The sequence below is a fragment of the Lissotriton helveticus genome, chromosome 1_2 (assembly GCF_964261635.1).
Source record: "Lissotriton helveticus chromosome 1_2, aLisHel1.1, whole genome shotgun sequence".
NCBI lineage: Eukaryota > Metazoa > Chordata > Amphibia > Caudata > Salamandridae > Lissotriton > Lissotriton helveticus.
Window position 1 is genome coordinate 31,350,748 of NC_136058.1, and position 23,393 is coordinate 31,374,140.

The 23,393-nt window shown below is 45.1% G+C and overlaps 1 protein-coding gene across 3 annotated transcripts in view; it reads right to left on the reverse strand.

Moving 5' to 3' along the window:
- The window catches only part of RNPC3 (RNA binding region (RNP1, RRM) containing 3), a 231,179-nt gene that overhangs the window by 146,587 nt on the left and 61,199 nt on the right, over nt 1–23,393 (reverse strand). For all 3 annotated transcript variants that reach the window (XM_078668497.1, XM_078668514.1, XM_078668506.1), the window contains exon 3: nt 9,263–9,381. In XM_078668497.1, coding sequence (XP_078524623.1) covers nt 9,263–9,381 — 119 coding nt within the window. The remainder of the gene's footprint in view (nt 1–9,262; nt 9,382–23,393) is intronic.

Sequence of the window (23,393 nt, forward strand, 5' to 3'; positions counted from 1 at the left end):
GTGTGGCGTCATATGCTGACCACACACAACTTGTGGTAAGCCTGACTCAAGAGTCGGCAGAGACTGCACAGAATTTTTCACTGTGTCTTCAAGAGTTACCATTTAGGATGGCCTCGAACTGTTTGAAACTAAACGGTAATAAAACAGAGCTTTTAATCATAGGCAAGGCCCCCTCGATCTGGTCATCTGCCTGGTGGCCAACCACCTTGGGCCAGACCCCCTCCCTCAAAGACCAGGTGAAGAACTTGGGGATATGGCTGGATCCTAAACTGTCCTTTGAGACTCACACCAGGCGAGTGATGGGGAAACTGGGTGGGGGTCCTACGCACTCTCCGGAAGACCTTAGATGTACTCCCAGTGTCAGCAAGAAAGGCAATGGTCCATGCCCTTGTGACATCTTGGCTGGACTATATGAACGTTCTGTACCTGGATGCTAACACCAAGTGCGTTCAGAGACTGCAGCACATTCAGAATGCGGCTGCGCGTCTCGTTCAAATGCTCCCCAAGAGAGCGTCATCCAGCAAGGCTCTTGCATCCTTACACTGGCTTCTGATGAGGAAACGTGTTCTGTTTAAGGCTATGTGTATTCGTCACCGGATCCTGCAGAAGAAGGGCCCCTCTTATTTACATGATCTCCTCACCCCGTATGCTCCGAAGCGAGGCTTAAGATCTAGTGGTACGGGTCAGGTACGCATACCTATCATTAGAAGAGCTAGGATGGGCGGACGCTCTTTCAGGTTCTTAGCGGCATCCTACTGGAACAAGCTCGCGGTGGGGCTCCGACTGGAACCGTATGAGACGACCTTCCGGGAAAAGCTCAAGACGTGGCTTTTTCCATCTGATAATTCCATTGTTTGATTTGATCTGTGTTTCTCTTTTCTGGCATGGGACATTGTCGCAGCGCGGGGACGCACTGGTTAGTGCAACCAGGCACTTTATAAACTTAAATTGATTGATGGATCAGGCGGGTGACTGCGAATGGTATGAACCAGGGATTACTGACTAAACATGAACAGACGTACCTTAATAATGAACAACCAAGGATGGAGACCATATATACTCTTCCAAAGGTACACAAAATATTAACCAACCCACCTGGGAGACCCATCGTCTCCGGGTGTGGTTCGGTCTTAGAACCACTCTGCAAGTACATCGATGTTTTTCTAAAACCAATTGCAGAGAATACTACAGCTTATTTGCTTGACACTATGCAAGCTATACAACTGGTAGATGAGCGCCCTTTCAACCTACAGAGAACCTCCTAGTGAATATGGATATAACTTCGCTTTATACAAGCATCCCTCAACTAGCAGCACTTTGATACCATCAGAGTAGCACTAGATAAACGTCCCAGACCATGGCAGGTACCAACTGAATTTTTAATTCAGCTACTCGAGATTGCCATGGCAAGAAACTTTTTTTATTTTGAGGTAGATCATTATGTGCAAACAAAGGGCGTGTCGATGGGGGCAAATTTTGCCCTGGACTTGGCCATTATCTACATGGACACATATGAGCATACGCATGTCTTCAGCGAAGCAAACCCCTACAGAGACCATATCTCACTATGGCTTCGATATATCGACAACGTTTTAATGATATGGAGAGGAAATGAACAACAGTTGTTGGAGTTCCACACCTGGTTTAACAATCAATCACACGATATCCAGTTCTCTCTTGAATCAGGCAAAAGAGATATACATTTTCTTGACATCTCAATTAAGGAGGAGGGGGTAAACTCCATACTACCCTCTACAGAAAACCCAGTGAGAGGAACACACTCCTGCGATACTCCAGCCAACATCCACGCAACCTTAGGGATAATTTACCATTCGGTCAATTCCTAAGGATGAGTAGGAATTGTAGCAAGAAAGAGGACTTTTTTGAGGAGTCGGCTGACCTGAGGAACACCTTAGTGATAGGGGATACCCTAGAAGTCTGCTCAAGAAGGCTCAGAAACAGGCCTGGTTTTGTCACAGTGAGTTCTTTTTAGAACCTAAATCACACAATCGGTCAGCTAAAGAGAGGGTTGTTTGTGCCACCACATTCTGCACCAAAATTAGTGAGGTAAAGAAGATTGTCTACCAACATTGGCACCTGGTGGCAGACGAAATTGGCATTCTTGACCCACCGATGCATGCTTTCAAAAAAGGCAAAAATGTGAGGGACTTTGTGGTAAAATCATTACTACCCATAAAACCCAGAGAAAATCAAACGACCCTGTGGAATATTCCACCGATCCAGGGTCACTATAAGTGTGGGACATGCAAGGCTTGCCCCTTAACCAAGGAACTCAAACAACGTACCTATACCACCTACACTCACACAATGAGGCAGCATACCAACTGTAACTCGGCTGGAGTCATCTACACCATAGTATGCCCATGTGATTTCCTATACATAGGACAAACAGTGCAGAAAGTGAAATGTCGCATCCTGCAGCAGGATTCGGTGCGTTACACAGGGCGCCCCTTTGCTGGACCATTTCACCACCTTCGGACACTCGGATGAGAGTCTGAAGTGGTGGGTTATAGAGAAAGTCCAGACCAACCCACGAGGTGGGAATTTTTCCAACATAATGAATATCCGTGAGTGTAAATGGATTCACATCTTTGACACTGTTCGCAGAGGTCTCAATGAGCATGAGGAAATTTCAAGACAAATAGGCACTCTCAATAATGGTTAGTTGAACGTGTCCAGTGAGCTCCATCCAATCCCATTATGTTCAACACTCTTGCATGTTTGGGTGATCTATGTTGTAGCAGTTCTGTTATTATTTTATGGAGGTCGTGTGGTGCCTATCCCGTCCTTCCACATTGTACTGCTTCTTTGTATATTCTTGTCTGCCAGAAAACCGGGTAGGCAAGATTTGGCAATGTGATACTCTCAATATTTGGTTCCCAGTATTGTGATACGACATGAGACTTTTGCACATGTTCTCCGTCGTTCATACACAGCTGGGATGCATTTTAATTCTGATGTGTATTGTTTTTAAATTTTTTCTAGTATTTACTGTTCCCATTTTGTATTTGTACGTATAGTAAATGTGAACTGCAACTTGCTTAATAATCACGTTGGGCTGAGTAACTTACACGGACATCCGTCTTACATGTGATTTGTTACTTGTTATATAACCGCATTGGGCTGAAATTCTTTCAAACACACTACGTTCTTGAATTAATTCTATAACGATTGACTTGAATCATTCGTTAACGTTCACTTATCTTGAACATCATGACATTTGCCATCTAGTCTTTTCACACTGTAACTATTTTCAGCGCATCACGCCACTGCCTGAGCGCTCAGTTTTAACGTGCACGCCTTACTTAAACCGGCTGTAACCGCCGATCACTCTTGCAATCAGCGAGGCCAACGGATGTGGCCTGCTGTCACGATCGGACTGAGCTCCAGAGAAACCTTTCATCTTTAAGGTAATTTTACACCCAACGCGTGCCCAGTCTTCAGTAGTTGTAATCTGTAGCATTCGCTGTCACGCTCAGCGTGATTGATTCTTTTATCATTTCCCGTAGAATATCGAAGCACTTGACTAATATCCCTAGAGGTCCCAAGCTGCTCCTCCACACAAGCGGGTGAGTCTGTCAACAGGTTTCTGTTGCCCTAAACGCATTTACATGTTGTTCTAATGTCCCATTATTGTATGTTTACTTGTAGAGCTGAGAAACGTTCCCACATCCTGATGTACCTACAGGACTGATAATTGAATGAACCTTGAAGCTAAACCTTGGTTACTCACAAGACTCTTTGCATTGGTGAACCCCACTTTATATGTTGAGGCACATTATTTATTATGTCTAGGCACTTACATTGATAGAACTGCGCTCCACTTGGCACGGCCACTTTATCTGAAATATCACGGTTATTTTCAGATACCCCCCGCCCCCGTCCTGAGGAAGACCCGCAGCTGAGGACCACACTCACCCTTACGCAATAGAGTCGAAACGTCGACACCCCTGAATAGGCCTACACTCTACATCTGATCCCCTACACCCGAATCACAGACGAGGTTACACTGTGAAGAAGACATTCTAGCAAATATACTGTACTTAACTGTGTATATAGGGGTAGGCCTGAATATCCAAAGGAAGACCTTTCAATTTATGCTGGATCCCACATGTCATAGTATTGGAAATTCTACCTTGATGTAACAACAATTGCTTCTTCTTTTCTTTTTTCTTGCACATGAGCACCTATTTTCACACACTCCCTTCTTCTTGATGATAACCGTGTGGATACAACATTGTATATCATGATTTTGAATCATTATGTTTTTTGAAGTAACTCAGTGAGACTGAATAAATTGACATTATCAGTCTCTTGGTAGTGACCTTGAAATTTCTTTGCCTATGACCTCATGTGCCTAAATGAAGATTTTTATACTCATTTAATAATATTGTTTTAAACTTGAACCATAATAGTCTAGGACCAATTCAATTCAATTCAAATAATTTATATAGCGCGCTACATACCCAGAGGGTCTCAAGGCGCTTGAGGAGGGATGGGGAATTACTTGTCGAATATCCATGTTTTAAGTTGCTTTCTGAAGTCTAGGTGGTTCTGAGTGAGGCGAAGGTGAATGGGAAGTGAGTTCCAGGTTTTAGCCGCCAGGTAGGAGAAGGATCTTCCTCCCATGGTGGTTTTGTTGATGCGAGGCACAACAGCAAGGGCTTGGTTGGAAGAACGTAGCTGGCGGGAGGGGGTGTAGAAGGAAAGTCGTGTGTTGAGGCATTCGGCTCCAAGTTCGTACAGTGCTTTGTGTGCGTGGGTTAGGAGGCGGAATGTTATCCTCTTATTGACGGGGAGCCAGTGGAGGTTTTTCAGGTGGCCAGAAATGTGGTCTTTACACGGGATGTCTAGTATGAGTCTGGCTGATGCGTTCTGGATGCGTTGGAGTTTTTTCTGAAGTTTTGCGGTGGTGACGGCGTATAGAGTGTTTCCGTAGTCCAGGCGGCTTGTAACCAGTGCGTGGGTGACCGTTTTTCTAGTTTCGGTGGGGATCCAGCGAAATGTTTTTTTGAGCATGCGGAGAATGTTGAAGCAGGGTGATGAGACGGCGTTGACTTGTCTGGTCATCGATAGTGAGGAGTCCAGGATGACGCCCAGGTTCCGTGCGTGGTCCGTCGGGATGGGTGCTTTTCCAAGGGCCTCTGGCCACCAAGAGTCGTTCCAGGCGGAGGGGGAGGTACCTAAGATAAGGACTTCTGTTTTGTCTGAGTTCAGTTTCAGACGGCTGTGCTTCATCCACTCGGCTACATCTTTCATTCCTTCATGTAGGTTTGTTTTGGCGGTGTTAGGGTCTTTGGTGAGTGAGAGGATCAGTTGAGTGTCATCAGCGTAGGAGATGATGTTGAGGTTGTGTTGGCGTGCGATGGCCGCGAGGGGGCTCATGTATACGTTGAAGAGGGTGGGGCTGAGTGAAGATCCTTGTGGCACGCCGCAAATGACTTCAGTGGCCTCTGACTTGAATGGTGGGAGGCGGACTCTCTGAGTTCTTCCGGCAAGGAACGAGGTGATCCATTCCAGTGCTTTTCCTTGGATTCCAATGTTTCTGAGGCGTTGTAATAAGGTGCTATGGCAGACTGTGTCGAAGGCTGCTGAGAGGTCGAGGAGGATGAGGGCGACTGTGTCTCCATTGTCCAGTAGAGTTCGAATGTCGTCTGTTGCTGCGATGAGTGCGGTCTCAGTGCTATGTTTGGCTCGGAAGCCGGACTGTGAGGAGTCAAGGGATTTGTTTGTTTCGAGGAAGGCGGCGAGCTGGTTGTTGACAGCTTTCTCGATGACTTTGGCCGGGAATGGAAGGAGCGAGATGGGGCGGTAGTTTTTGAGTTCGGTGGGGTCTGCTGTAGGTTTTTTCAGAAGGGCGCTGAGTTCGGCGTGTTTCCAGCTTTCCGGGAAGGTGGCGGAGTAAGGGAGCAGTTGATGACGTCTTGGAGGTGTGGTGCTATGATGGTGTCTACTTTGTTGAAGATGTGGTGAGGGCATGGGTCTGTGGGGGATCCTGAGTGGATGGAGTTCATCAGGCGGATGGTCTCTTCAGTGGAGATTGGGTTCCAGTCATTAAGGATGTTCAAGGGGGGTGAAGGAGCGGCAGAAGGTTGGGTGGGTTGGTTTCCGGGTTGGTTGTGGAAGCTGTTGTGGATGTCTGCGATTTTGTCGTGGAAGAACGAAGCTAGGGAGTTGCAAAGGGTTTGAGAAGGAGTGATGTCGTTAGAGTTGGCAGTGGGGTTGGTAAACTCTTGGACGATGTTGAATAATTCCTTGTTGTTGTGGGCGTTGTTGTCTAGTCGGTCTTTAAATGCGGCTTTCTTGGCAGTTCGGATCATTTGGTGGTGTATGCGGTTGGCGTTTTTGAAGGCGTCCCTGGTGCTGGTGTTTGGGTCTTTTTTCCAGGCCTTCACAAGGGAGCGACAGAGTTTCTTGGATTTCTTGAGATCCTCGTTGAACCAGGGGGCGTTTTTGCTGCCTAGTTTGATTTGACGTTTTTTCAAGGGTGCTAGGTTGTCGGCGCTGTTGGTTAGCCATTGAGTGAGGTTGATGGCTGCTTGGTTGGCGTTCGAAGAGTGGGTAGGGGGGTTTTGAAGAAGCGATGAGGAGATCTGGTCGATGGTGATTTTGTTCCAGTTTCTTTGTAGAGTAGGTTGAGGATGGTTGTGGGTTATGGTCTTTTTGTAGATAAAATGAACGCAGCTGTGGTCCGTCCAATGGAGAGCTGTGGTGTGACTGAAGGAGATATGTGTGCTGGAGGTGAAGATAGGGTCGAGTGTGTGACCTGCGTAGTGAGTGGGGGTATTAACAAGTTGTTTGAGTCCGAGGTTGGCAAGATTATCCAGAAGGGTGGTAGTGTTTCTGTCGTAGCTTTTTTCCAGGTGAAAATTGAGGTCTCCCAGTAGAATGTAGTCCTCGGAGGGGAGGGCGTGTGGGGTGATAAAGTCAGTGATTTCTTCACTGAATTGTGCACGGGGTCCTGGTGGTCTGTAGAGGAGGGTGCCTCTGAGTGTGGTCTTGGGGTCGGTGTGGATCTGGAAGTGAAGGTGTTCGGCGCTAACGAGGTTGGCGTCTGAGCTGGTTGAGATGCGGATGGAATTCTTATGGACGATGGCGATGCCTCCTCCTGTTTGCTTGGTGCGGTCCTTACGGATGATCTTGTAGCCTTCCGGGATGGCAATGGTGATGTCTGGGGCTGAGGAGGCGTTCATCCATGTTTATGTTAGGAAGGCGATGTCCGGAGAGATGGTGTCTAGTAGATTCCAAAGGTCGATGGTGTGTCTGTGGACAGAGCGGGTGTTGAGCAGGATGCATTTTAGGTGGTTGGAGTCAGGTCTCTGTTTGGTGTTATTTGATGAGGAGTTGGTCTTGGTGCCGTCATAATTGCAGGAGATGCATGTGAAGGGTCCATGGGTGTGTCCAGGAGCGGCTTGGGCGCAGTTGGGAAGTCGGCCGGGGTTAAGGGCTAAGAGGGTGGAGGCGTTGTATGTAATGCGGGTGGGGTGGGTGGTACGGGGGCCAGGGGGTCTGGCTCTGGGCGCGGTCCAGGCGTAGACGGGCTTACCTTTGGCGCACCTTCGGCGCGGCCGCAGCGCGTGGACGCTGCGCGTTGGGACATCTGTCTTAAGTGGATAGTGGAGGGGGCGGAGCGTGGGAGGGGCAGCTGGGATGCGGGGAGCGGGGAGGAGGCACGGTCCACGAGTGACCACACTCAAAATGGACGGAGAGGAAACGAAACTGGGACCACAAAGGAGCAGACCAAATAAACACACAAACAGGCAATGCAGCGCAATATAGTGTGCTGAGAAATGAAAACCAACGATACCAGGCGCTATGGTCGCTTCTAGGCACTCAGCATATGCAGGCTGCTACCGATCGCGTTCACCCAGGCAGGCACAGGGTGTCAGGCGCAGTAACTGGGGCAGGCAAGCGGCAGTATGGGCGAGCTCTGCACAGAGAGCAATCAGGTGAGCAATCAGGTGGCAATCAGGTGAGCAATCAGCCAGGAGATCGTGGCGGGGAGCGTGGGAGAGCGACCGCTATGGAGCTAGTCCAGCTGGTCACAGGGGAGTGTAGGGAGGATCGGGCTAGTTTGCTTGTGGGTGGGAGGGGCAGCTGGGAGGCGGGGAGCGGGGAGGAGGCACGGTCCACGAGTGACCACACTCAAAATGGACGGAGAGGAAACGAAACTGGGACCACAAAGGAGCAGACCAAATAAAAACACAAACAAACAGGCAATGCAGCGCAATATAGTGTGCTGAGAAATGAAAACCAACGATACCAGGCGCTATGGTCGCTTCTAGGCACTCAGCATATGCACTGTTTTTCTATACTGACCAATACCCAGGTCCTTTAACTTTACTGGGTTACCCCATTTGTTATAATTGTACAAATAGGGAAGGCAAAGAAGATGACGTGCAGACATATGTCTGGCTCCTGCAAAATCAACTCTAAACTGAATGGTTCTTAACAAACCTCACCATAATGCATTGGATCATACTTGCACAGATCCATTTATGAAGCACAGGAAAGTGCTTTATTTCTGAGTATCATCACTCTAAGCTTTCAAAATTAAACATGCCTTGTTCCATCCAAAGGAGAATATTCTTCAAACAGTTGCGGAAGGGAGATATGATCTATTACTGACAGACCAAAGGATAAAGGACACTGATGAATTAGACTGGGTAAAAGGTGTAAGCAGCTGGAACACATGTGTGGCACCATATAGTTTCCAAAACGAATAAAGGCTTAGCTGTATATGTGTTCTGAAGCACTTGGCAATGCAATTTCTAAGTGACTTAAACAAAACCGGGTTAGTCTTTAAACCAGCTTAAAAGACCTAGGGTCAAAAGAAGTGCTAAGTAGGACTAAAATGTCTCATGAAATAGTAGAAAAGGATAATAAAATAAAAGTACCAGCAAGAAAATGTGTTCCAAAACAGTCTCATTTAAGAAAGGGGTTTCCAATTAAATTAATGGTGAAGCATCACAAAAGAAAACAGATGATTTAACCTCAAATGAAAATAAATCATGCACCGTACACAATTTTTATTAACATTTTCCCATTAAAGTGGATTAACGATAGCCAAAACTGGTTGATTTAAAGATTGTTATCCAGCAAAACTCTAGTACAAAAACGTATCAAGTTAAATCCATACCCAAAACATAAGACCAAATATGCAGATATTATTAACTACATTTTATAAACTACATCTTAAATAAAAGAAAAACACATGAATCACACCTCAAAATGTCCATACCTTTTCTTTTTCTCAGAATATGAAGGTTGATCGAGTAGTTGTACATGATCATGTTCCTTTGCAAACTCAACAACTAAGGAGTGCCCACAAAGTGTCAACTGATGAAGCCTGGATAAAGCCTGCGATCAAGAAAGACAGCACAGATAAAATAGAGACTTTGATCTAAATGAAAGTTGGATTGTACAGGTTTCAGGTTAGGTTCTGTCTTGGGATTAGGCTGTATTCTGTAGCAGTTCTCAGTACCAGCCTCACTAGGATAAAGCTGAATGTGTTACTCATCGGGACATCGAATTCTTCACTGCTGTAGCTTTATTTTTATGTAATGGTCTTACATGGCACTGATCTAATGTAAGGAATTAGCATGTTTTAAATAGAACAAGTATCAGAATACAGAAGAGCACGGTGGAAAACATAGCTTATTTAAATGAACTGTTGTGAGCATCATAATGGATTGAGAAGAGACAAGGTATCATTGAGTCACAAGGATTTCTGAAGTGACATGCTGAATAATATAGCAGTGTTCACATGTTGCCCTCAGATTTCTCAAAAATTACTAGTTGGAGATAAATCGGAAGTGAAACCATAATAGATATTTTTAATTCCTCGAAGCCTCGCCAACCTCTAATCCATTCTTCTCTTCCACTCCTTTTCATCCTTCTCCTCTCTAATGCCGCCATTTCTCCCTCTACCTCGGATTCAGAACCATAAATCTAAAGACCCAGTGCCTTTCAGTAGTGCGTCTGTAAAAATTCAGTTGCGTTTTTCTGTTAAAAGAAAAAAAGTCTCACTCATTGAACTGAGTTCTAGATTACAGAAATATGCTTAGGCGGCTTTTTAAGTTAAATACAGCATAAAGAGAAAGAGGTGCCGATTTTGATACCAATTACTTAAATATGGAGGGAATTGTTTTACCCAGATCTAATAGATTTTCAGTAACAAACACATGGACTAAGACCACCCCATTAAGGTGTATACATTCACCACAGGAAAGGCTAATAAAACAAAAACTAATTGATTCCAAACTTGTAACAAGGAAAGGCTTGATGCAGAGCTCTCGCTTTCAGTAGGAAAGTATCATATTTCTTGCAGGTTCTCAGACTATCCCTGTCAATTGTTGCATTCACTGAGGCAAGAATTTGTCTTCTGTTCGCTTATAGGACCTTTGTGAATGCACACCAGTTTGAATGTACTGAGAATAAACGTTGCTGCATGATATGTGCTTCCTGTGAAGCAGCCACAACTGCGAATGCAGTGCAAGCTGTGCTGTTAGTCGGCGGAGGCGTGAGCCAGCAGTTTCAGGGGCTTTGGTGCCCCCCCAACCCCCCCCCCCAACGCTTGGGAACTGCAGCGGAAACTAGGACGTGCCCCAACCCCCCTTTGCAGAGGTCGATCTCCCGTGGGGTCACATGGAAAACCAGGAAGCAGGAGACTTGGACATTTGAAGCGGCGAGTAAGGCTAGTGCTGCAGTCCCCTTTGTCTCGCACAGAGGCGGCCAGCGTTAGGCCGGTGCGGCTTGTGCCTTCGGAGGTCTGCCATTATCACTGTTTACACCTTAGTCTGCACTGTCCTCTCCTACTGCTGCTTGTTGTCCACCGCCTAGTTCCAGCTCTGGCTTCTGGCGTACTCATGCCCCCACACCGGAGATAATAAATAAATAAATAATATAAATATACTATAATATAGAACACGTACTTCTGGGGAAGTGGGGCAGCAGCACCAGAGAGGGGCCAAGTACAAGAATAAGAACATTCATTTTTCTGCAAAGGACTTCTGGTAATCTCGCCCCTTACCCCTGCCCTTTGTTCTAGGCCTCCAGGCTCCTGAAATCATGCACAACTAGACCGGGGGGTAGGACAAACCAGGATCAAACCCAGCAAAAAGAAGGCTCCAAGGCTCTTATATCCATCACTCAGACAGGTTTTAGGCGCATTCATGGCACGGCCGGACTGGCCAGCCGGGCAAGCGGGCAATCCCCCGGGAGGCTGGAGCCCCTGTAGGCCGGGTTTGACACCTGGAGGCCGGTTGCGCACCCAGGAGTTGTGATGCATGCTACGCAATCCTGGCGCCCTTCATAAGATTCTTAGGCCCGTTTAAAAGACAAATGCATGGATGAATTAGGAGAAAGCCTCTCATAACGCTACCAACATGTTCTTTTTCTCGTCAGGCACACTATTTTTACACACGTGCATGCATGATTAGAAACTGGTTAGAAATAGGGCTATGAGGTACTCAGCTAAACTCTTATGTAGTTGAATATTTAATTAAATCTCCTACTGAACAACCAACAAAACTAGCGTATATAATTGAAAGATTGAGCAGTTAACATTCGCCTTTCAGTTTTATTTTTCCAAAATTATCCTGGGAAAATCATACTGAGCAATGTGTCGGGGTCACTCACTGTGCAAATGGGGGCTGAATTAATTTTTTGCCAGGGCTGTTTTAAGTTCTCAGTCCGGCACTGGCTCATGGCACAGAAGACAATCTGATGATACTCTCCTCACTTTTTAAAACAGCACACAGTAAGAAGACCCACCCGCTATATGTCGCCTGGAAAGACTTAAAAACTGCATTTGGTAAAGTGGACAGAGGGAGGCTGTGACAGAAGCTGTCGCGGAACATCTTCTAAGAGCCATTAGATGCCTATATACGGAAACCTGGGTAAAAGTTAAAGTCACATCTAACAGAATTACCACCCACAGAATCAAGACCACCATTGGAGTAAAACAAGGCTGCATTCTAGCTCCGCTATTGTTTAACGTTTACTTTGAAGACATCAACAAAGCACTGGGGGCTGCACGTGTGGTACCGTCTAAGTTTGCAGGCCTTCATATACAATGCCTCCAGTACGCGGATGATACTTTACTATTCGATAGCACTGCGATTGGGCTACAGCGATCATAGGCGGCCCCATCTTGCTACTGTGTCAACAATAAACTTGAAGTAAACTATGCCAAGGCGAAAATTATGGTTTGTGGAGTCAGAAATAAAAGTGTGGCCAAATGTAACTTTTCAAAGAATAATGTGGTCTTGGAACAAGTGACAAGCCTTAAATATCTGGGTATATATTTCAACAAGTTTTAAAAAGTTGGCTTCCAAGATGAGTGGGCCCCATTTAACATTTAAATCTGTAAAGTAATTAATGGCAGATTTATGCCAACAATCACGTACGGCTCATTGATATTTAAAGACCACATTTGGGGTTGGCTTGATAAAGCCAATTAAGATGTTACAGACATCTATTTAACCTCCCTGATGTAGCACCATCCTCACAGCTACGACTGGAATTTGGGTTTTTAAAGCAAAACATTCATTTTAAAGGCTTGATTCTTGGGATATTACGGGAAACTCAGCACCGCAGCACCAAGATTTCTGAAGGAAATGATGAGGCGAGGCATCCACGAAACGCATTATTAAGGGAACCAAGCTTGTGGAAGGCAATGTAAGCCCTGTAGGCGCCCAAAGTCTTTGCTTATAAACTAACCCCAAGGCTTTCTGAAAAACTGCTGGTAAAAAATGTGAGGTTACAATCTAGGATTGAAGACATACAAGAACTGTCTCGAAAAGCTCATGCCAGCTTATGTGACTCATTGTAGCAAGAGCTGGGGAAATCTGTGTACTTAACCTCCCACATTAAATAGACAGTTAAAAAAAGAGCTGCCGAGGTGGCGATGCAGTTTAATTCCCCTAAATGCCTACAATAGTAGGAGCTTAACAGGGTCTATGGAGCAGCATTTCCTCTTATGCAAATATAGGAAGGAACGTCTTGCCCACATAATATGCGTTTGCCCAACTTTGAAAAATGTAAGATGTTTCTGGTTGGAACTTCTGTTCCATAAATTTGGCATTAGACAATGCAACATGGCTAACTCCGCATGTAGGAGTGATGTGAACCCGCAGCTATTGGCCAGATGTGTGAAATTCCTCAAAGAAGCTAAAAAACAATTGATTTTAGTATTAGAGAGCTCATACCTATCCTCGCCATCTAAGAGTTATTTATTTTTCCGTCTAACTACATTGAGTGCCTTGACTTCTGTGACTTCTCCTATATTGATTTATTGTTTTAACAGTCGCCCATATTTTGGTTAGACCGATGCCTGTAGGCAGTTGTCTTTCTGTCACAGGTGTTTATGGAACTCTCACTGCGTATGTAGTTTTACTTCTGAGGATACATTAACTGGGTTTTGGAATATGGTTTAATGGGCTGGGGAGTGCATGCCATTCTGAGGTTCCGTGACGATTTTGTTCGTGTTTGTAACATTGTCGTAAATACATAATTTTGGTATCAGTGAACCGCAAATGATCCATTTAGTATATCCTGGTGTTTTCGCTATGCTACGAGCAAGAGCACTCCAGTTACAAACACATTACTGTTCTACCCATGGCATCCATCTTAGAACACGGAAGCCATTTTGTATTCCTTGCCCTCACATAGTCGATGGACACGCAATGACCTCTTTTTCATTAAAGGACACGTAGGCTTTAACCGGCGATTCACCTTGCTAGTGACACGTGCACCTTAGGCCAGCAACGCTGTGGCAGCATGACTCGGCAAGAGCTGCCTCCCCAGCCTGAGGCCAGCCCTGCTATACTGGTTCTTGTGTTCGTTGGCCTGATCATGATTAAGCGGCCGAAGCTGGTAACCGTGCCCATTTACGACCCACAAACATTTCTTATCCTGTCCTTCTATCTTCTGCACCTGGCTCTGCTCCTTTCCTTCTGGGCCTTTATTAGGGGGAGGTAACGAAATTTACGATGAGGCGGTCCGGGTCTTGAATGAAGAATTGACATGGGATTATGATGGACTAGTGGGAACCCCTCATTTGTAATGTTTTGACATCAGATACTGTTGACGATCCCTGTGCAACGCCAAATATTTATTGTTTAAGACACGAATGTTTAGAACTGTGGTAACATGTAAAGAATTTGCCTGAAGCCCAATATTTAGTATATAAGGAGCAACCCTCTTTGTACAAATCGAACAGGCTCCTAGATACTGCCCATGTGTAGTTTCTGTGACTTCTGTGTCCCTGCAGTAATAAACCTTTGGTCTTTGACGCCACCATCGAGAAGCCCGTGTTTCTGTTTGTTTGTGCACCAAGACAGGTTGAACTCCGGGGTCTTCGGGTGTTGTCCCTGACACCTCTGGACGGAACCAAAAAGTCCAGAACTCCAATTGGCGCCCAACGTGGGGCGACGTCATTCGGTACCGGTCCAAAAGCCTGAAGAGTTCGAGGAGCTTCGTGTGAAGATTTCAGAGGGAGGCGCCCCACTTCATCGATCCCGGCATATCGCAAAAGTGGCCCCGACGTTCTCTTCCACGAGGGTTCCCGTTCAGACGGCTGCAGTGGTCCGTTGCCTTGACCGTCGCCCTGTCTTGGACCCGAGGTGCAGTCCTCAGTACGGCGAAACGTGACGGGTTTCTCCTTGGTGACGTCTTCAGTGCCTCAGTTAAGTATTCAGTGGTTGCTAGTTGGTTATTTTGTAAGGGTTGCTCCTGTTTGGATAATCCTTTTAGTTCTCAGTTCAGTTCAGTTCTGTAAGGTTATCACTGGTTATTCTGGTTACGATAATCATTCTGTTCAGTTCAGGTATCGATACATTTGTCAGTTCTGGTAGGCCTAAGTTCGTGGTCCGAGTGCGCATCTTTTCTGTTCGTGTCTTGTTTGTTTTGTGTTCCGGATTATAAAATGGTAAGTCGGAAAAATTGTATGTTGTCTTGTTTTAGTTGCAACAGTGATTCCCGGTTGGAGGACTCGTGTTTGGTTCCTCCGATTGGAACTCCCCTTTATGATCTATATTGCAAATTTGGTGTGGGCCCTATCTCTTATAATGAGGTATGGATCCGCTACACAGAGAAAGATGGTGTCCTTAGTTGGCCACTACATGGTAGTTTTGAACCTGAAGTTCTCGATAATCTAGAAAGAAGGTTGTTTAAGAAGAAAGCCCGGCCGGCAATGTTTGATTCTTTCCGTTATTGGCGAAAAGAATCTAAACAGAGAGAAATTAAAAAGTTGAAGAAAGAACAGAAAGAGCAAGAGTTGACTTTAGAACAGTCTGCTAGGCAGCTGCAACTCAACGAGTCTGAGAAAGCGATGGAGGTGGCCGATAGAGAGCGTAATTTAGCGATAGACAAGTGCTATCCTGCTTTGCCATCGAGTACGGCTAAGATAGTAGAGGACCCTGAAAAGGATCCCCTGTTGTCTTACTTGTTACGATCACCCCCACCGTATGCACAGGGTGCTACGGCTCCACCTATACCGAATGTTCAATTACCGGTTGCTGGACAACCTGGTGTCCCTGTTTTCGCACCCCTGAATCAAGTTCCTATACCTCCTGTGGTCAATATTAATGTTCCTTCGACAACCCCTCTTCTAGGGTTGCCGGCTTCTTTACCTATACCCGCATCGCTAACACCTGCTACTTCACAAACTATTTTTCCTGCTACTCCTACTGTTCCTGATCTATCTGTTCCAACTGCTACCCTATTCACTGCTTCTGCTAATATTATGACTCCGCTTTCTGTTCGTCGAAGAATCACTGATTCTGTCTCCAATATTCTATCTCCCTTCTATAAAACTCTGATTAAGACTCCTACCTCTGACTCTGTGCAGAGACGTAGTCAGCTTCCCAGTACTGAAGAAAGAGGAATATTAGATTCCACTGCTCTTAGATGGGTTTCGAAAGTTGGAAGATATAATGTACACAATGTATTAGATACATTTATGCAATGGAACGAACCGACACAACGATATGTGTTCGATGAAATGTGTTTCCTTCTACGTGAGGAATTGGAAGAGGATGACCCTGAATCAAATCTAGGAGAATTAATTAATGTTCAGAAAGAGTTTGCTACAGGTATGATAGTTGGTCAGAATATAAAAGAAGCGATGGAACTGATTTTAAGTTATAGGAATGACCCATCCCTTCGTTCACCAAGAGAGTTAGGGAAACGTAGTACGAAACAAAATCGTCAATACCCAATGAGAGAGGTTCCACCAATTTGGCGTGAAGCTGTGCAAGCTAATGCAAACCTTGGTATTGCAGCCGCTCCGGCCCAATTCCAGAGAGTATGGATACATATTCCATGGAAGCGAGCTGAAGTGTTAGCAGTAAAACAGGCCTTGCCAGATCCGCGCAAAAATCCTGCAGGGTACTACAAAGAGTTGGCTCAAACGGTTGACGCTTGTGTATTGAATCTTGCTGACATAGATCTGCTATTTGGTAATGTAGTACCGCAACCAATTTGGGCTAAAATTCGTAAAGAGAATCATCCAGTTGCCCTAGGTGGTGACTGGGCAGCTATAATTGCAGCGGATGGTCAACAAATAGGTGGTTCCAAACCTGAACCTTTAATTGCTAATTTGCCTGGTAGAATAATCGATTTAATGAAAACCTTGATGCCAGCATTGCGCGTTAACTGGGACAAATTGTCCGCGTGCAAACAAAAGAAAGACGAAAGCGTCTCCGACTTTTTCACAAGATTCGAAGAGACTTTCGTGGATCATAGTGGTCAGGATATGAGCACAGAAGGAGGCCAGAGATTATTTGTTGATAAATTTGTGCACAATCTGTTGCCAGAACTTAGTAGTAAATTAAAGAATTCTGAAAGTGCGTGGGCTGTCTCTACGACTGCGCAAATACTTGCGACTGCTCAGTACTATGAAAATAGAGATAAAGAAGAGAAGGAAAAATCAGATGAAAAGACGAAAGATTTAAAAACTAAAGTACTTTTACAGCAAGCTTATCCGCCTCGCACGAATCAGACTAATATGCAGCAAGGGTCATATCAAAGAACGGATTATAATTTTCAAAGGCCACAATACCAATGGAATCAATGTGCTTATTGCAAAAAGGAAGGTCATTACAAAAGTGAATGTCCAGTTCGAACGCAAAATAATGCTGCGGCAGCTCAGAGAGGTCGTGGTAGTTCTATGCAAAACTATAGAGGTCGAGGACGAGGTACTATGCCTCCACAGACAAGTGATCGCCCCTCTAATTATTTCGACCAGCGAAATGGACAATCTGCCCAACAGAATAGGTCTCCACAGTATCATGTCGAAGACTATTATGAAACTAGTGAGGAAGTTCAGCAAAGTGAATACTAGGACAGCCATGGACAAAGAGAGGGAGTAGTATCAGTACCAGTAGATCAGAGTGGGCCTTATGTCGCAGTAGCAACGTCAGGTATAGTCGAACCGTTTCTGTTGGATACTGGTGCAGCAAAAAGTTCTATCATACATGCGAAACTCCCTGGCGCACCTTTGTCTGGCTCAACAAACGTTTCAGTAGGTTTTTCGGGCGCCCCTGTTCACAACCCTGTTTCTGGTCCTTTGTCTATTTCTGTTGGACCCCGTCAATTGAAAGCACCCCTGATTTTGACGACAGGTTGTAACGAAAATCTGCTTGGTTTAGACTTGTTAAAACGCCTGTACGCGACATTGTACTGCTCTCCAGCAGGAGTACAACTTACGTTGGGTAAAAGAATAATCTCCCCGATGTACTTGTCGATGGATGCGCTCCCACCAGAGCTGCGTTCACTCCCTGATACTCTTTGGGCGACTGGCCCTAATGATGTAGGTATATTGGAAATTCCACCCTATGTAGTAACTTTGAAAGCAAATGTCAAATTTCCACGAATTCCACAATACAGAATCTCTAGTGAAGGTGAGCGTGCGCTCCTACTGATAGTACAAGACCTGATCAAGAAAGATGTTGTAGAAGAGACTAGAGGTAATGTCTGTAATAGTCCTGTACTGCCTATTTTGAAACGAACTGACCCAACAAAGCCTCCAGTATATAGGTTCGTAATTGATCTTAGAGAGGTTAATAAAATTGTGATCCCACAGTTTCCTGTGGTACCAGACATTACTGCATTGTTAACGTTGATTCCTGCTACAGCAGCATGGTTTTCAGTTGTCGACTTGAAAAATGCCTTTTTCAGCATTCCGATAGCCGAGGAAAGCAGAGATATCTTCGGTTTCTCTCTAGGAGGACGAAGTTTTAGATTTAAACGCGCTCCACAAGGTTATTGTGAAAGCCCATCCATTTACAGTCAAGCATTAAAAAGCCAGTTAGATTCCTTCGTACTTCCTCGTGGTTCTGCTTTAGTACAGTATGTCGATGATCTTCTAGTGGCTGCCGATGACAAGGAAACTTGCAAAACAGCTACGATTTCTTTATTGCATCACTTGTCAGATTTGAATCACAAGGTGTCACCTTCAAAAATGCAATACTGCTGCCAAGAAGTGACCTACCTAGGTCATCTCTTGTCAAAGGAGGGAAGGAAGTTGACCCCAGAGAGAATAAAAGCAATTACACAGATGAATGTTCCTAGCACGCAGAGAGAAGTACGTGCCTTCTTGGGCATTACCTCATATTGTAGGCAATGGATCCCAAATTTTTCTCTTCTAGCAAAACCATTGGTAGCCTTGACTGGGAAAGGTGTTCCGAGTCCGGTACCATGGTCTGCTGAATGTCAGCAGAGTTTTTCTGAGTTACGAAATGCACTGTGTTCAGCACCTGTATTGGGTACACCCGACTACAGTAAACCATTCACACTCTATGTCCACGAGAGAGAAGGTTGTGCATTGAGTGTTTTGACGCAGAAATTTGGTGATAAACAACGCCCTTGTGCGTATTTTTCATCAACATTAGATCCAGTAGCTAGAGCGTTGCCTAGTTGCTTGAGAGCTACAGCCGCAGCTGCAGCTTCCATTCGACAATCTGCTGGTTTAGTAATGAACAACATGCTAATAGTTATGGTTCCTCATGCTGTGGATACACTCATGAACCGAACCAAGACGCAACACCTTACCAGTGCTAGATTATCAGGTTATGAACTGACACTGTTAGCTAGTCATATTCAGATCAAAAGATGCAATGTATTGAATCCAGCAACATTGTTGCCGACTAGCCAAGAGTCGAGTGATTCCGAACCACACGACTGTTGTTTCAAAACTGAGGAAGAAACGAAAGGACGAATTGATCTAAAAAACACTCCGTTGTCAGATCCAGATGGCACGTTGTATGTTGACGGGTCTTGCTTCAAATTGGAGAATGGTGATGTGACTGCTGCTTATGCAGTAACAACTTTGAGTACGATTGTGGAGACTGCAAGAGTGAGTCAGAATTCTGCCCAGGCTGCAGAATTGATCGCGCTAACAAGAGCGTGCGTTTTAGCTAAGGGAAAGAGAGTGAATGTGTTCACAGATAGTCAGTACGCGTTCGGCGTGGCCCATAGTTTTGGCCGCTTGTGGAAAGAGAGAGGTTTCATTACGTCCCATGGGACTAAGATTCAACATGGTCAGCTAGTTAATGACTTGTTGGAATCTCTAACCTTGCCGACTGAAGTTGCGATTGTGAAATGCAGTGCTCATAAAGCAATCACGGATGATGTTGGTCGTGGGAATGCTTTTGCTGATGAAATCGCAAAACAGACAGCTAGAAATATGATGAGTAGAATGTATGTTGCAACGTCTGCAAGATGGATTTCTGAGTCTGGAATGTGTGAAGACACAGTGGAAAGCGTGAAAGAAATTCAGAAAGAGGCGACTGAGGAGGAAAAACTTGCATGGAGAGAGAGCACGGGTAAAGTGGACTCGAGTGGGTGTTGGATTGACTTGTCGGAGCAACAGCGTTGGATGTTGCCTAATGCGTATGTGCTTGCAGTAGTAACGATGGCACATGGAACAGCGCACATCAGTTCAAAAGGGATTTGTAAGATGTTGGCTCCGGTCTGGAAGAATGATGGGATTAGTAAGTGTGCAGAGAGAGTGGTGAGAAATTGTATGGTATGCTTGATGCATAATCCTGGCAAGGGAATCCCCACACCTGCAGGTCACTTCGCTCCTCCTTCTTGCCCCTTTGAAGTGATCCAACTAGACTTCATTCACATGGATCGTTGCAATAATCTGAAATACGTCCTAGTGGTAGTTTGTGCTTTCTCCAGATGGATCGAAGCATACCCACTGAAGGACAATACTGCCTTATCCACTGCCAAAATTCTTCTTAAAGAATACTTCCCCAGATACGGAATGCCACGGATTGTATGGTCAGATAACGGAAGTGAGTTCGTAGGGAAAGTTATGCAGAATGTGTGTGCCGGCCTAGGGATTAGACAGAAATTTCATAGTGCGAATCATCCCCAGTCCGCGGGTTTAGTCGAGGGTTACAATGGCACCCTTAAACTGAAACTCGCTAAGATACAAGCATCCACGGGTTTGTCCTGGCCAGACGCATTGCCTTTGGCTTTGCTATCAACAAGAGCAACTGTACATTCTAGAGTAGGGCTTAGTCCTTACGAAATAGTTTTTGGCCGCCCTGCAAATGTTTGGGGGGTACCTAGACCGAAAGAATTTAAGCAGCTGGAATACCCAATGTTAATTGATTACCTTTTCGACTTGACTGCTAAATTGAGTCTTATTCACCAACAGGTTTTCGATGCATTGCCAAAGCCACCGGAGAGTCCAGGCCATCAGCTGAAACCGGGTGATCAGGTGGTCATCAGAAATTTTGCAAGAACAAAAAATCTTCAGCCCAGATTCATTGGCCCATTCCAAGTCCTGCTAGCAACGAGAACTGCTATTCGTGTGGCCGGAAGGAGAAATTGGATCCATACGACACATGCTAAACGTGTGCCTCTGCCACTTCCTTACGACAACTGGGTAAAGAAAGGAATCGGTGCCTCTGAAACGGAACAAGTCCCCAGGTTCATACCTTTCAGCGATGCAGAACTGATCACGGATTCACCAAATTCTGACTCTCCTCCTGAAACTGCTCTTTTGAACAATGAACATTTGCCATCTGCACCAAAAGAACATTTGCCATCTGAAAACGTGAACATTGCAACGTCAGCTGAAAATACATTGTTTCCAGACCAGACAGCTCCTGCAAAACTGAGATACAACTTACGTTCTCGCAATATGGACAAATAAAGCAGGAAACTGCCTATTTTCAGATTTGAATTTGCTATACATTGCCTCCAGCCAGGAAGTTTGCTAATACTTTGTATTGTTTCTTTTTGTTTTAAAATTGCCTTGCCGTCTGGGTAGCCGTAGGGTCGTGGCTGTGTACCTAGTTGAATCTGCGGGGGTCAGACACAAGGTCGATCTTTCTGTTAGTTCTGGGAACTCCCAGGGCTGATAGAGGCATTTTCATCTACGTACACATCATCAGTGGTCGCGAACGGTCGTAGAAGATGGAGCTTCCTGAGCTACAACGAGAAAATGTAATTTATGTTCGCAGAAATAGACTGTACAGAATACTACACAGCAAATGCTTTCTAATGCAATGTGCAGTTACATTTTTAATTGTCTTGATAACGTTGGTGGGTGGAATCATCTTTTGTGTACATTTGATTTTTATGCCAGTAACTACAGTACCTCCCCTTGATCCTACTACTTCAACTGTTTCTTCTATGCATTCTTTTCACTCATTCCCTGAACACGAACAAGCTCGACGCTCAGAATTCATTAACAATACATTTGTACAGCTCTTGCATCAACACCAACTGATAGTTAATACTACAAACTGCTGGGTGTGTGGCTTGATACCTCACACTATGGATAAAGGCATTCCCTATCTAGTCTTGCCTTTCAGCTATAATGGATCATTTCAGGCCTTTCAGACCATTTTTTCATATGCCCTTGAGACCTATCCTCCGCGTCCACCACGGTCCACTAAATACAACTCAGCCAACAAAGCTTTAGTCCAGGGAATTATTGATATGATTAAAGACGTCAATAATACTCCATCTTATCCTAAAGATGAATTACAGGTGTATTTGAGTTGGAACTCTACAGAGTATCGCCTTAGTTTGGGAGAAAGCAAGCGTAAAAGCTCCACTTCAGTTTGGGTCGTGCCTCACCGAGGTCAGGTCTGTTTGCAAGGAAATGGGAGAAATCCGAGAGCTCAGCTAGGGAGGAGTGAGTGCGTTGAGACTTACGTATTTCCGTCTAACTCCTCCCCTGCCTTTCTGACTGCTAGGGGTACCTACTTCATTTGTCAAGACAGCGCATATACATGGCTGCCTGCTGACTTTTCAGGTTCATGTTATATTGCTCGATTGTTACCCCCGACATACACTGCTTCTTCAGATTATCACAAAACCAGAGTAGCAAGAGGTGTCTTCAGCAAGGAAGATACCGCTGGTCAAGAAGCTGGAGACTTTTTCAAAGGTTTCCTTCCGTTTTGGGGGCCTATGGCCAATAGTAGAAATCTTCGTCAACTAACACGGGTAGTTGAATCTACTATTACAGAAACTGCTGGTGCCCTTAGTAACTTAACAGCTGAACTTCAGGCGGATCGTCTCATGACGTTGCAGAACCGTATGGTTCTAGACGTAATACTTGCAGATCGAGGTGGGGTATGCAGAATGATCCAATCAAGCTGCTGTGTCTTTATTCCAAATAATGCTCCAACAGTCTATGAAGCAATCTCTAAGCTACACAAGATTTCCGACTCTATACACGTAGATAAGGGAAACTGGTCCTTCATGGAGTGGTTTTGGACTCTGATATCAGCGTGGGGATGGAAGGTTCTGATGGTCATTGGTGTCATTTTAGTATTTCTGTTCTCGTGCTGTCTTATTATCCAATGCGGTCCCGCTCTGTGTAGCCTCTGTGCTGCAACCTGTTTCAGAAAACCACCTGCATTAGGAGAAAAGGCACGAGACAGGATGATGACGCAACAACATGTTGCTGACCTAATGAGCATAGAATTAGGCTCTGACTCTGATATAGACTGAGTAATTGCCTATGTAAGGGCAAAAGGAGGGTCTGAGGTTCCGTGACGATTTTGTTCGTGTTTGTAACATTGTCGTAAATACATAATTTTGGTATCAGTGAACCGCAAATGATCCATTTAGTATATCCTGGTGTTTTCGCTATGCTACGAGCAAGAGCACTCCAGTTACAAACACATTACTGTTCTACCCATGGCATCCATCTTAGAACACGGAAGCCATTTTGTATTCCTTGCCCTCACATAGTCGATGGACACGCAATGACCTCTTTTTCATTAAAGGACACGTAGGCTTTAACCGGCGATTCACCTTGCTAGTGACACGTGCACCTTAGGCCAGCAACGCTGTGGCAGCATGACTCGGCAAGAGCTGCCTCCCCAGCCTGAGGC